Raw genomic sequence first — 14,786 nt, 5'->3', positions numbered from 1 at the left:
TGCACATAATGGCCATCACCTTTAGGTCATACTGGGCCCTGGTGTTTTCAGTAAGACGTTGAGTTCCAAAACTTTGTCACCTCTCTGCAATCTTTGCTCCACTGGGCACTCAAAGTGGGGGGGGAATAAATCCCATGTCTTGACTTTTTACAAGCTTGCCTGGGAGTATGCTAAGAGCTCCACAGTAGGTATTTTAATGATCTGTTATTTCCAATGCAAGGGGATCCTTAAAGGTCAGTGTTTTCCTTTTGCTGTGTGGTGGGTTGACCCTGGCTAGAGACCAAAACCTTGCCACACAAACCTGATACATTCTGGAAAAGGATTTTGCAAAAGCTTGTAGTTATTTGCCCAGCCCCAGGCCGCCTGCTCAGCTGCAAGGCAGGCATTATTAACCTCCCATCCCACCCCCTGGATATTTCAAATTGGGCTTGCACAAATTAAATAAGAAAAATCCCACAGAAAAACTCAAACCCAACAAACGCTAATGTGTTACAGTGTTCCCTCATGATTAAATTAATGTCAGTCAAACTTCAGCCTCTTGTGGCTGCCAGCATAGCTGACACGTACTAGAGGGTCACTAAAGGATTCAGACAACTGCTTCCTATGCTGTGTCCTGCAAACTAACCTCTGGCTTCATCTCTGCTCTTGTGTTTTGCACATTTGGAAAGGAAAACCTGACGTAGCTGTTGAGAGTCTCATACCGGGCCTCGAGGCTCCATTGCCCCAACGCCTTGTGTCACAGACTGAGTCGGTTGCCTCCAACAGAACAGGTTGGTGAGGCAGGAGGGTGTTGGGGGGGCAGGGATGCATTGTACTGGTGTGGGCTGTGTAAATTGGTAAGCACTGTCTGCTTCAACCTGAGCATCTCTGATGCTTTTTCCCACCAGTGTAAACTGGGCTTGCTTGTGTGTCTTGTAAGTGGATGCTGCATGGTTCCTTGAGGTCAATGTTACTTATCTCCCTGTGAAGAACGGTCCAGTATTCCTTCAGCCCACCCTTACAGACCTGTGGGTGCCAGAGTATTGCCCCGATGAAGTGCTCTTGAAATCTGGAGCAGTCACTGATTTTTACCTGTTCCACTGGGACATGGTAGTAAACGATTCATGTCCCTTTCTTATTGGGAAAGCCTTGATCTGGCCACTCTTGCAGCAGATGGACTCAACATCTTTTCAGAGGTCTCTTGTGAAAACTTAGTTTTGCCAGAGAGTCCTCACAACCCTCTTTCCCTCCCCTTCTTCTCACCCCCTACTTTAACCTGTCACTTGTGTGGGATTTTGTTGTGGTATCCTCTGCGTTAGAGGGCAGTTAGCCCCACAGAACGTGTTATATGTTGCTAAATATGTTGGGAATCCCTCTGCCCTTGCTGCAGAGGAGTAAGAAATGTTTTCCATCACAAAAAATGGTAGGTTTTGTGCTGGCTTTGCATGGAAGCTCTGTTTGTACACTAAGCAGACAGAACGGGAACGTGAGAACATGAGCTTAACAACATTTGTGTCCTGTTTAATGCTACCTTGTGGCCTTTGGATGGTAACCTGGATTCAGACTCTCTCACTGGGGAAGACTCTCTGCTTGACTGTTCTCTGCTTTCTAACCCTGCTGCTGACCTCTTGGATGAGTTTGCTCCCGTAGCTTTCGCAGCTCAACCTCACAAAGGTAAACTCTCCCTCTGTCTCTAACACCTGGGATGTGGTCTTTAGCTATTGTGAAGTGAAGCTGATAGGGGTTTGCACAAGCAGGTGCTCTGACCTGTGTTCTTGTGGTGGGTTTCCCCACCCCAAGCCATTGTTTTGTTTTCTTTTCTTCCCAAGCTGGTGAAACTTGGAATGCACATTGAAGTACTAAGGGAAAAACGTAGACAAAAGTATTCACCTTGACTGTAGAGACAAGGTTTGTCAAGACGGGACATCTTTCATGGAACAGGGATACAGCAGAAGGGGTACAGTAGGCTTACAGGATAGGGTAGGCTTTTGTGTGCAACAACAGATTTGAAAGTGAATGCACTCTCGTCTTGCTTTTTGCACGTGGGATTTAAGACCTGGTTTTATGCTGCATTACTAATTCTGGAAAGGAGCCTGATAATCATCTATACTGGTATCACAGGTTTTTGAAACAAAAGGAATTTCTTTTTTGTTTCTCAGAGTTAATGTCTGTTGCATGTGACTGAGCTCTTTCAGATCTGGAGAATGTTTTCCTTTTCAGAGGTTATCAAGGGAAGGTTCTTAAGTCAAACTATAGTGTCAAAGAAAAGATGAATGAAAGTCTAAGTGCAACATCCAATTGAAAAATGGAACAGTTTCACAGTAACACAAAAAAGCAGAGCTGCAGAAGAGAAGCAGAACGTGTGTGGTAATTCCTAAGAGCTGCAGATCAGCCCTTGCAGTAAATCAATATTTGAGCTTGAGCAGAGTTGTGGAAATTGTGATGAGAGTTCTGTTCTCTTTCCACTAACAAGCAAGAGTAGAGGGCCCTGGGAAGCTGGGTTCTAACTCGGATGGCTTTTTTTTTTTTCCCCAAGCTGCAGAGTATCCAGATGAAATCCGAAATTTATTGCCTTGAAAAGAGAGGCCCAGAGCACGAAAGCTAACTACTGGGTGCCCCTTGACGATGGGTTTTGCTTAGCTCGTTTGATAAGTATCCCTATAGCAACAGAAAATGATCTGTCCTCAGAGGAATCACTGTAAAAACAGTCTGTAATCAATTTTTACACTTGATGGCACTTCAAAATGAGTTTGTGTTTTTCATAGAGCTATTGGGTTTAAACAAGCAGTTGTTCTAATTGCTCATTGCTATAATACACCTTCATGCCACTTTATTTTGAGTAAATGGCTTGAAATGTATGTCGAGCAGTTATTACTCCATGTCTGGAACATAGCAAAGCCAAAACATTGTTGGTGTGACTTAATGAGAAAATGAATTATCAGACTCCTGCATGAGTTCTCCCAGGCTGCCCTGCTGATCCCTCCGGGATGAGAAAGGCTTACATTTGATGAGGAAAGTGAGACTTCCGTTAGCAGGAAGGGGGAGCGAAATATTAAAATCTTCCAAAACTCTTTTATGACTTGTTTTCAACCCCTGCTTTTATAGCTTTGGGTGTGGTCATTAAGAGTACATCTGTCTCAATCTTTTTTTTTTTGTTTGCTTTCTTTATCTGATCCTGGCTCTGGTGAGGTACAGCACCTGTGGGGCCGATGCTGCTGGCTATGGCTACAGTCAGCCTGTGGAACTGCAATGCTGCAAGTTATCAGTGGGACCAGGAGGCCTTGAAAAAACGGCATGGATTAATGCTCTGACCATGCGACACCATCCTTTCCCTTGTACTTTACCAGGCTGTTTTCTGGCCTCTGAATTTTTGCTCAGCCTTCAGGATTCCTTAACTCACTGCGTGCATGTGAGAGGGGAGAATTTTTTCTGCTTGTGGTGATACATAGTCACCGAGGCGAGCTCAAATGCCTTTGAAGGACTTTTGTCCAAATAGGGACACTCGCCAGCCTTTTGCTCTCCTTAGGGAAAGATAGTCCGTAATTGAGCAGTGCTCCTTCAGTAGCTTCTTGTACAGCAAACTCCAGAGCTATGAGCAATTGTATGTATGACTGAAGTGAAATGGAAATATGATGCTTGCAAAGGCACCCAGGTAGGTTAAGAACAGCCACACATAAATAACTCCAGAGACAGAGTGATGACAAGGTGAGACTTTCCATTAAGACGAAACATCTTTGGGTTTTTGATGCTTTACAGGGTAGTCTTCTATAAAAATTGTGGGGTTTTTTTCTGGGCCTGATTCTCCAGAGGACAGTGTACTTTCCAGAAGTGGTTTCTTGCATCATCTCACCCCAAACCTGTTAGTATATTTGTCAACTTTAGGTAGAGAGCTTTTATTCTTGGTAGGAGTCAAACAGGAATGTTCCTGTTCCTCGGAAACCATCGACTTGTACATGTCCTTGCTAGGCTTTCAGAAACATTTCATGTAGTAATTGAGGACCAGACTTTGGAAGGTATTTTAGGTGTCTAAAATAACAAGTAGTGATGCACAGCAAGTGTGTGAAAGTCCCTAAAGGTATGTAATTGCCTGATAAGGCAGATAAATGTCTCCTCTGCTGTGGAGATTGTTGAAAGTGCCTCCCGCCAAGTGTCTAACTGCAGTTGACGTGGTTTGAAATCAATGGAATTATGTGCTAGAACTGCTCTAGGGCCCTTTAAAAAAACCTCTGTATCTAGTTACATCTTCAGGCATTTAAACTTCTTGGAAATCTGACTTCATATTACATTTCTTGTTTTATCACTGTAGGTGAAAGCTCAGGGGTTTTGTCTCATGTAGATGACTGGAATTTCTTCTGTGTGGGGTTTGTTTTGTTTTTTTTTTCCTTAGCCCTTTTCTTCCCCCTGTACGTGAGAGCTGGTAACCAGAGAGCCAGATTGCTCTCTCAAACCGTTTAGTACAGTCTGACAGCCACTGGATGATGACAAAGAATACCTTCGGTCCTTGGGAGCTTAAGCCCCAGGCTTTTACCACAGCTTTGAACTCCGCCGATTGTTAAGCCTTCAGATTGGCCAAATGTTATTTTGGTTCTCAGGACTTGGCTTGCTTTTTGTTTTGTATTGGTGTTTTTCCCCTCCACTTTTGTATTTAATTGGCTCTCTTGCTTCTTACCTTCTTTACCAAAGACTTACCAACTTTATTTCACCTTTTAAAATGAAACTCCTGCTTCTAAACCCTGTCTCTGAAAACATAAAGATGTTCTAACACTTCTTAGCAATTCTAACCAGCCTTCTCTGCTGTCTTTGCTTCTTTACTTCTGTTTCTCCTTTACGCTGCAGAAGATACTAACCTGATATCAGGCTTTGATGCTCCTGAGGGCTCTGAAAAAGTGACAGAAGATGAGTTTGACCCAATTCCAGTGTTGATATCCAAAAATTCACAAGGTAAGCCAGGATTTGGGGGTGAAAAAGGGAAGGAAAAAAGGAAAAGTTCTGGGGCACTGGTGCTGCAGCATGTGTCAAGTAATTCAAATCGTAAACTGTAAGATGCTGTCATTGTAGTATTTAGTGAGCCTAGTCTTTCTCTGATTTACATTGGCCTTGAAATTTCTCTAGATTATGTTGGCAAGAAGATTGCATGTCCGAAAAGATAAGACGTGGCAAGCATCTTTAGGTTCCATGAAGTAATTTCCACCAGGCTGCCAGGCAGAGCACACAAACATCTCTGTGGTTAAAGTACAATGGAGAACTGTGTTCTCCAACGTTATTTGCTGTTTGGGCCAATGGAAGGGAGGTCCTTCAGCTTTTAAGTGAGCTTGGCATGAGGTGCGAGAAAGGGAGATGATGATAATCCTTTATAACTCCAAAACTCCTGCTGAAAGTGAGGTTTTTCACTTCAGACTGATAACTTTCAAAGGTGCTTGTGGGAACTGAGTGTGAGAAGCTTGGTAGACAGTACCCACCTCCTTTGAAGAGCTTTGAGCAGAGTCCTTAGGACAGACTGGAAAGTTCCTCCTCTTACAGCATTCCTATCACCTAGATCACATTAACATGCCCTTTGCAAACAGTTCAGTCTTGTGTAGGGTTAAGTATAAGAAGCAGCACTATTTCCTTAAAAGAAGTAACAGTGCTGCATTCTGTAGCTCTCATAGGAACAGAAGTAGGCAGTGTTTTGCAGTCTGCTCAGTCAAATAGGTCTTCTCTCTGCAGGCAGGCCAGTGAAAGGTTTTCATTACAGCTTTTGATAGGCTAGCATAGGTTTAAAAACGTACTCCAGGGCTCCCTTTTTTGTTTGGTTTTTGGGTTTGGGGTTTTGGTTGTTTGTTTGGTTGGGTTTTTTTAGCTTGGCAGAACTTTGACTTCCCTAAGTCCCATTTTTGTTTACAGCAGGAATGTGCTGTATACCTGCTCTGCCTCTAATGCTGACTTTCAAAGAGTGGCGCTCATTAGAAAAAGCTCTCAGACATTAGAAACTCTGCTTCTGCTGAAAGTCGGAGGAGATTTCTACCGAAGTTGGGCCAAGATAGGCTACCTTGAATAAGAGGAGCATCTTTCCTTCAGTATCAAAGCACCAATTATAGAAAGCCACATGATAGCTCAACTCTCCTTGAAGTAGCTGGCAACTCAAAGATGCTCTTAAAACAGCAACTAATTTTCAAGATTTAAAGCTTTGAACAGTCCTTTCTATAGGTTGTGGGAGTTCTTGTAATTGCTTTGTAGATCCTTTAGTAAGGACAGAATTCTGCAGCTTGGATGTAAACCTTGGGGGGAAAAAGAAATGGTTTGGAGAGATTTGTTGGTTGCCATGATGTTTTTTCATGCAAGTCTAGGTTTGAGGGGTGGGGAGAGGGTGGATGAGCAAGCAGGGGAATGTTGTTGCTATTGTGATGCAAGTAATGAGAAGAGCTTGAGCAAATTTTCTGTTTTGCTTTGACTTCTTGCTTGCTTGCTTGCTTGCTTGCTCTCGAACATCTGAAACTGTCGTGTGTGTGTGTCCTGTTCAATACTGAATTCCTATCTCTCACACTTTCAGGTGGGCATTCTAGAAACAACAGTGGAAGCTCTGAGTCCAGTCTTCCCAACATAGCCAGGTCTTTACTGCTGGTGGATCAGCTCATAGACCTGTAGCAGTGACACAGTAGCAGACGCAGTTTCTGTAACGTACCTAATCCTCCGTTTTCATTTCCAGAAGAGTTACCTTCAGTTGTGGTTCTTTTGGTCTTCCCCCCCACCCCCAACTAAAAGAAAAACAAATCTGCCAACAGGAGACAGTCACCCACCTCTCTCCCTGTCTTTCCATGCCCTGGGAAAGATTCTGTCTCGGTTTTCCAGGTAGTCCTCTCTAAAGCTGGTAAAAACCTATTATGGTTCCTTCTGCACCTGTCTTTAATAGCCTATGTCTAAAGGGAGCACCATCCATAGCCGCCCTGCTGAGATGTACACATAGCACCGTGGAAAGCCTAACTGTAAATGAATTAGATAATCGTAGCTGATGTATGATCCCTGCATACAACAGACTCCTTTCTCCTTAGAGTAGTGCGTGAACAACTGTGTTTCAATCTTTGCATTTGTGTTTTTGGGTTTGTTTTTTTGTTTTGTTCCTGTTTTTTGATGAATGGGCAGGAGGAAGGGGACAGGTGAAATCAGTAGGGACGTCCCTCTCCTGCAGAACACAGGTTAGGAGAGCTGATGTTTCTATTCTAAATTGCCAGTATATGCTTCAGAGGAGGAGAAAGCACCGAATTCCTTTGAAGTAGTCTTGCCTAGTACCTCTGGTGATGGTGCATATGAAGAGAGTTTTCCGGACTGCCCCCAGCTAATGGTTTGCTGTTTAACAATCCTGCTTGTGAATGAACTGCGCTTCCTTGGGGGAGGGGAAAAAAAGAAAAGAAAAAAAAAAAAAAGAAAAAAAAGAAACAGATTGTTAAAGCTGCAAAAATGACCCTAAGTGAAATACAACAAGGTTTCGAACCAAATACATGTGAGTATGGCTGTGACTAGCATTTTGTTGACCTTTTTTTGGGTGAAAAGGGCATTGTGGCAGCAGCAGATGTATTTTCTGTGACTTCTTTTCTGTGTTTGACCGGAAAAAAAGAAAATCCCCCCCAACCTACTGTAAATTGTGTATGAAACAAATTGTCTTACGGTTGTTTGTCTATTTTTAATCTTGGTTTTAGTCAAGCATCTGGTATCTGTTCTGGGTTCCCCGTTTTCTCTTGTAACTGCATATAGTGCAAACCAGTTAAGTATGGAACCATTTGTTTCCGTAGACAAAGATTACTGTGGACTTTATTCCACTCTTCAGTCTTTGTGGAACAAGCATGCACTTGGTTCAGATGGTTTGAAATAAGTGCTGCTACAACTCGATGGGTTTTACCTTTTCTTTTTCCCTTCACATGCTTAGTTTTGTCAACTAGCTGGATACGCTAAACTTGTTTTCTTTGCCTTTTGGTCATGAAGTCCGGAATTTCTATCTTGTATTTGAAAGCTCTTTCTGAACAGAAGGACTCTTCCTCTGTAGTGGATTAATTAATAGCTTACTGCTAACCTTGTGTATGTGTATGTAGCTGTATTAGTAAAAGTGCAGTTTCTCATGTGCGAAAGTTTGAACGACTGAAATATGTATGTACTGACCTCTCGCTAAGAAGGAAAGAAATCAAAGTTCGTGACTACTCCTTTCCTATCTCCAGTCTCTCCGCTATTCCCCCACCCCAACACTTAGTTTAACAAATTCTGTAAATAGAACTACCATCAATTGTGTCTGCTCTACATTACTCTTCTTTTAAAACCTACACTTAATAATAAAAGTATTGCTTAAGTGTGTTGTATCATTACATGTGTATACTGCACTTTCCAAGAGAAGTTTTACATGAGAACTATGGAAATGACCTTAGTAAAATTGTGGATAGAACTCTATTATTTTTTTGTTTTATATTCCTAAAGCACAGGCAAGCTGGACTGGAAAACAAGAAGACGCTATAGATAGAAAGTTATTGTATAGTCAGATACTGAGATTATATGAAAAGAGAATGGATTTTAAAAAGTAACCATCTACTGTATATTAGAAACAAAGATTTCTGTGAATTAAAGTACTTTTAAAGAATGTTTAAGATTTTAAATCTAATGGCACTTGTTCAAGGGTTCTGGAAAAAATTATAAATGCACTGGGTTGTTAATAATGCTATTAAATAAGCAGATGTGAATGTTTATTGCTTTCTCAAGTAGCTATTCATGGATCTGGGTGGGAAATCCAATACAATGGAAGCATACATTTTAAGATGTCTATTATCTAGACCTCCTTCATCAGAAAGTACTTGCCACTTAATTGTGTAATGAATAGAAAATGCAAGAGAGGTGAAATGAGTGGATATTTGGGATTAATTTTAAGCTGTCCAAAAAATCTGACTGTCCCACAGGTGTTAGGTTAGTGTTGGTACGTTGCTTAAAAGTTGAGGAGTTTGTGTGAAAGCTGCTGCTGTGAAGGAACAAACTGAACTGTCACCCGGTGTCCGCATGGGTGACGGTTGGTCCCCAGCATCCCAAAGTGGTGTAAGAAGGATTCTCTCCTGTAATTATGCTTGGAGCCTTGTTCAAGCCCACAGGAGGTGCTTCTGTCCCCTGTTAAGGGTTGTAGGGTCGGGTGTTGTTGAGTAACAGAATACAAACCTACAGTCAGCAAAATCACTGCAGAGTGATTTTCCTCTCGGCCCGGTACGTGCTGTTCGTTCACGTTGGGATGATGGAGGAGCCTTTCTGCCCTAACGGGCTGGAGCTTGTAGTAGTGTTCTTGGCATTAACTGTTTTGACGGATTCTCCCAATAGGATACTACATGTGCAGCCACAGTACACGGAGCAATTTCCTTTTAAGTCAAGGTTGTGCGTTGGATGCAAGAGTAAACTCTGGGTTGGGGGTAGCAAGATGTTCACAGAACAGTTGGAACTTAGATGTTGGTTCTCGCTTACTCTGAAGGGTCTTGGGATTTGAACTGCCTCTGCCTTTGGAAATCTCCCCAGTTCATCTTGTAACCGGATGAGCACAAGTGTCACACCCACAATTCAGAGATCAGCAAATGTGTATTGTATCGACAATATCCGCTTGTTGGGAGCATCTGTCCCAAAACCAGGAGGTGCTGCAGCTTCCAAGTCTTCATGGGGTTCCTTGGGACTTGGCCAGGGCTGCAACCTGCTGAAGACTGAGAGATGGGTGGAAGAATCTTGGCACTGCTGGCTTTGCGGCAGACCACCTGCATCCTCTAACAGCCCGTTTACCACAAGCAAATGGCAGCTTGAGTGAATCTCTGTGTAGAGCAAAATTAATTTTAGAGGGGGATTCTTGTGAATGAATGATGGCATTCTTCAGCCTGAAAGCTCACAGCATATTGCCTCCAGTGACTTTCCAAACCTATGTTATTTAAAAATTGATTTAAAAAAAAAAAAGTTATTACGATGAAAGTTCAGATCTGATTCAGACCAAAGACAGAGTTCAGCAAGTTTTGGGGTATCCAAGCAAACATAAAATGTGGAGCATGTGGGCCTCTGACTACAGAAAATGTCATGAAGCCCGTGGTGTGTGCGTGTCTGCGTGGAGTGAGCTATTTTCTTTTTAGCCAATACATTTTCTAGTTCAGGAACTCTCATAGGAATTGGTCAGAGTTGGGGAGTAGCTGGCATGGATGTGAGGGAAGCGTGAGTGGGACGTGGGGGAGAGCTCTGGTGAACGAGGCTTGTCGGTTAACTTGGCTACCAGGAATTGGGTGAGGCTAGTTCCCGGGACTTCTCTGTGCTGAGCTGTGTGGGCACTGCACGTTAAAACTGCAGCACTCCAGCAGGAAACATAGACTTGGGAGCGGGGGAAAGGTTTTTCTTTGTATTTATTTTTTGTTCCTGTGTTGTCTGTTTTGATAACTGAAGGAAGCTGTGCTCCGGGGACAGCCGTGCCTGCGCACAGGAGCACACGCTCCACACGCAGCATCAGATCTCGTTGTTCCTTGGGATGACGGGGGGGGGCTGCTTGGCTGGGCTGGTTTTAAGGACATTACTGATGTGTGAGACTTGTGCTCCTGTCCTGCACAGGAGGGAGTTTAACCCCTAAAAACTCACCTTCTGTTTTTCTTGGGCAGTCACAGGCTGCATTTTAAAAGTGACTTGGGTATGTAACGCTTGGCTCGTGCACAATACAAACGGGGGGGGAAACCAGTCTCTGGTTGGTCAATCTTGTTCATAAACTGCTGGAATATGGTGTGCGAGGTCGGTGCATTTAACACCTTCCCTGTCTCACTTTGCACGGTGCAAACGACTGTACAAGTGTGCCAAAACTAGAGCATTAAATTCCTTATCTTCTGGATCCACAGAACCCCAGATCTGCTCCCAGCTCTGCCACTGTGCGGGGACTTTGGGCAGAAACGCTGAATTCTGCTGTCCAAATTGTTGTCCAGTGACATAGTAATGGTGATGCTGGCCTTTGGTGTTCTGCTTTGATACCTCCTTGCTGAAAGCACTGTACGGGGGTAGTTCTGAATTGTTTAATGACAGTGCTTCTAGGAACGGGAATACAAGGAAAAACCTCTGTCACTTCAAGAATGAAGGAATGAGAAGTCTTTTTGACCCATTTTTAAATGCTAGACTAGTAATCTTGCATACTAGTGATTGTGCTGATTTTTAGCTACCTGTTACCATGTGTCAAAACCTTCCTGACTTTTGCTTGATGAAAGCAGGAGAGTTACTCGGTGGAAGAGTAGCTTCAGACTCTAGGAATACCTCCGTCTCCCCTGACCTTCTTGTTTTGGGCTCTGCTCCAGAAATGAGATCATCATCTTGGTGACTGCTCTGCCTCCTTGCAGCCCCCTGTAATAGGGTGAATAAATCTTTTATAGCTTTCCTGTCAGTTATTTCAGTACTTTGCTACTTCAGCGCCCCGTTTTCCTTAAAAGATGGAGGAACTCCGTGTGTCAGTGCTGTAACTCAAAGGGTCTTTTCTCCAGTTCGCAATCTGAATACACACAGGGTGTATTCCTAGGGTACCAAGTGATAAGTGTTTTTATTACTAAGGTTCTCCCTGCAGAAGGGGAGCCTGAGTATAGTTTAGGAGTTGTGTCTTTAATGTGTATATCTGACCCTGGCACAAAAAAATTCTACGTGAATGTTGTACAGGGAAACCTTATCTATAAACTCAAGCTTCTGTAAAGATTTTTCTGCTGTAAAGCTTGCAGCTGTTAGGAGCGTGTGTGTTAAAACCTGAACATTAATTGAAAGCATAAGGGATGCTTCCCCACGCAGTAACACACAGATCTCAGGAGTCTGGAGGAGGAGGAGACAAAAGAGGCAGCTGCCTGTCAACAGCGTCCGTCCTGGCACAGGCTGATGTTAGGAAATGCTACCCCTGCAGAAGAGGCATCTCTTTTTGCATGAGGGGCTGTGGGTGCTTTGCGTGTTGATTCAAGCAAACCATCTGCCTGTATCTTTTCAGGCCTCTTGCATAGCATGCTCTTGGTGTGAACAGGAGCCAGCACATTGCAGAGAAGGGACAGGGCATCAAACAAAAAGGCACTGTCTTAGTTTCATGAGATTTGTCCTTTACCAGCCCACGGAGTGACCCTTTCTCCCCTTTTCTGTAACACAAAACAAAGCCGCCATGCCTTTTCACATGAAACAGGTCTCGGGTCTCAGACCTGCCGAAGCATCCATCGGCGCTGGCTAACTTAAATTCTCCATCATCCTAGAAGTTATGCAGCATGCGCCTCTGAAATGTCTGCAAAGCCTGTAGCTATGGCTGCTTATGGGAACGCACTGACCTTGTCTCTTTAGCTCTAACTACACAAAGAGGTTTGGGTTTTTTTGGTTTGATTGCACATTTCGATGTCTAAGCATAGCTCAGACCTTTTTTAACAGAGGAGATTAACAACTATGAGAGGAGATGTCCAAGCCGCTCTCTCTCTAGTTAGACACGCACCCAGATGTTAGCTAAAGTAAAATGCTGGCATGGCATTGTCCTTCTTGTTGCAGTGATGCTTCCATGGCTCCTTCTGGGACTTCCCTTTGCTTTCTGCCAAAGGAGACAGAGGGAACCCAAGAAGGTGGGAAAGAAAAGGTGCCTGAGACCGCTTACTGTGGGATGGTGTCTGGTAGCCAGGTTTCCTCCTTCAACATCAGGAAAATAGAACATGAGAGTGTAGGTGGTGCTCCTCTCTGGTCAGGAAATCTCCAAATTTTTCAGGTAACCCACCGTGTTTTAATATCACTGTGCCCATTGTTGTTGTTTTCAAGTCAAGGGCCTTTCCCTTCTTGCCGTATTGCCTAGCAGCTCTGCATGAAACCAGCTCCTGACTGAAGGCCAGAACGATTTCTGACCAAAGCATCGCTTTGTTTTTTCCTCCCGGAGTAAATCCACAACTCTTGTACTGGCCATAGCAAGGGAGAAAACTTCTTCCAAGCATTTGGTGCCTGTCTCACTTATGGTGGGCAAAGAGAGCAAGAAAGTATTGGGAAAAAGTCATTTTTTGTCTGAAAATAGAGCATTCTGCCTATTGTACAGTGCCTCCAAGTTCAGACACACATGCTGCTCCTGTCCTAAGCAAACGGGCTTATATCCTGCCAACCTTCCTCTTACTCTGTCCTAAACATCATCACTTACACAAACATAGGCACCTACTAAACACAAGTAACTCTTTAAAAAGAAAATTCTGATCAAATGACTTGTTTGCGCTGTTCTTGTGAAAAGTGGGTCAGTGGTTTGCATTGGCATAGTGTTCGCCATGATAAATGCCTTTTCCCTTGTTTTCCTGTACACTATATTTCAATGAGGACTGGGTAATTCAGAGGCATTTGTGTGATGTGGCAACCGGCCTTGCTCTGCTTCAGCCTGTACTCTCAAAAATCTGAATAATACCTGGTGAATATATAAGCAGCCTCCCGGAAGAAAACACCGCAGACTGCCGTTCCTGTAATCTGAGGTTAGCGTCTAAGGTTAAATCATTGCTGACAACAGATAGGCTTCAGGAAAGACAGATAGTATTTTTGTAGAGTAACTTACAAAATGTTCACCTATCTACACTGGCTTTGTTTAGCAGTGTAATGTATCTAAGTGAATAGTTTCCCAATAAATACCGATTTTGATGCCTATTGAATGACTACTGTGTCTTTAATTGTGAGACGTGACTGAGAATGGGTTAACTTGCATACATCTACAGATGCGCTCAAGAAACGGTGCCTTGCGGGCTGCGGTAGGTGTGCAAATGTCGATGATTAACCCGGGCAGAGTTTTAACCTGGGTGATGATGCTATTTTGTCACACAGGGTGGGGTGGTTAGTATCTCGCTTGTCCATCGGCCAACCCACCTCCCCACCCTCCTCGTTCTTCCTGCAATCATACTGCTTAGTTTTCACGTGCCTTTTTCCTATCCTTTTGCTAACACGAGTCCAATGACATACTCCTAACCTGCCAGTAGTTCTTTGAAGGTAAGATATCTTCTGTTCTGTCTGTGTGAGTCGTAAGGCAAAACCAACCCCTTCTTGGGCACTTGTAAGTGGAGAAGAGCGGAACAGCAAGCCTCTCCCCGCACTGGCTCGTTACGCTAACACAGAGGCAAGCCAGCTTGTTATAGTTCCGTTAGATACTTGATTTGAAGTCGTGGTATGGATTGTTTAAAATAATTTGTCTTGCAGTGGTTTAAAATAATGCTTCTATAGTCACCAGAATGCATTAGAAGCGATAGGCTGACCTTCATTCTTTGAAATGCGTACGTTGTTTTAGCAGATTGTAGGGCATCCCCGTGTATTTTACACGCCCCAGTGTAACTCCGTGTATCCATGGGATGGCTCACAGAAATAGGGGCTAAGCCAAGCTATAGACCTGCTTGTAGGGCAGCCAACAAGCAAGAGTGCAGAATGAAATGACTAAAATTGTCTGTTTGCTGGAGCTTCACTCCAGGCAGCAGTGTTAACGAAGTGCAAACCTCTCCGATGGTGGTGGTCGTCGTCGTGGGTGGCAGAGAAAACCTTGTGGAATGGTGCTGAGAGAGTGCTGGGTGCGCCCATTCGTGTGTCAAACGTCTTCCATCTCTTTCTGAAAACTGGTACTTGTGGTGTCCCCAAGCTGTGAGGCAGCATCGAGTTGCGTGTCAGTTTGTGTGTCGTAAATACCTTCCCTGGCATTTTTATTTTCTTTTATTTGCCCTCCCTCTCCTTCCCATTTTCCATGTGTGATGGTGGTTTAAATCTGAACGGCATGATGTTTCTTGTGTAATAAGCACCTTTCATTCTTACTTATGACTAAGGAGATGGAGCTTGTTGAGTAATGCTCTTTTCTTGCATTT

General features: G+C 43.6%; 1 protein-coding gene across 13 annotated transcripts in view; it reads left to right on the top strand.

The window, feature by feature from the left end:
• The window catches only part of AAK1 (AP2 associated kinase 1), an 88,478-nt gene that overhangs the window by 67,456 nt on the left and 6,236 nt on the right, over positions 1–14,786 (top strand). For 3 of the 13 annotated variants that reach the window (XM_054804376.1, XM_054804375.1, XM_054804374.1), the window contains 3 exons: positions 669–770; positions 1,543–1,653; positions 4,816–4,920. The exons of 3 other annotated variants lie outside the window; for them this stretch is intronic. In XM_054804376.1, coding sequence (XP_054660351.1) covers positions 669–770; positions 1,543–1,653; positions 4,816–4,920 — 318 coding nt within the window. Of the gene's footprint in view, positions 1–668; positions 771–1,542; positions 1,654–4,815; positions 4,921–6,508; positions 14,773–14,786 lie in introns of those variants that run through there. 7 more of the 13 variants (XM_054804377.1, XM_054804380.1, XM_054804383.1 and 4 more) reach the window with 6 other exon arrangements.

Source organism: Grus americana, chromosome 26 (genome assembly GCF_028858705.1).
Source record: "Grus americana isolate bGruAme1 chromosome 26, bGruAme1.mat, whole genome shotgun sequence".
In the NCBI taxonomy this organism is placed as follows: Eukaryota; Metazoa; Chordata; class Aves; order Gruiformes; family Gruidae; genus Grus; species Grus americana.
This window is presented reverse-complemented; position numbering and strand designations above follow the sequence as displayed.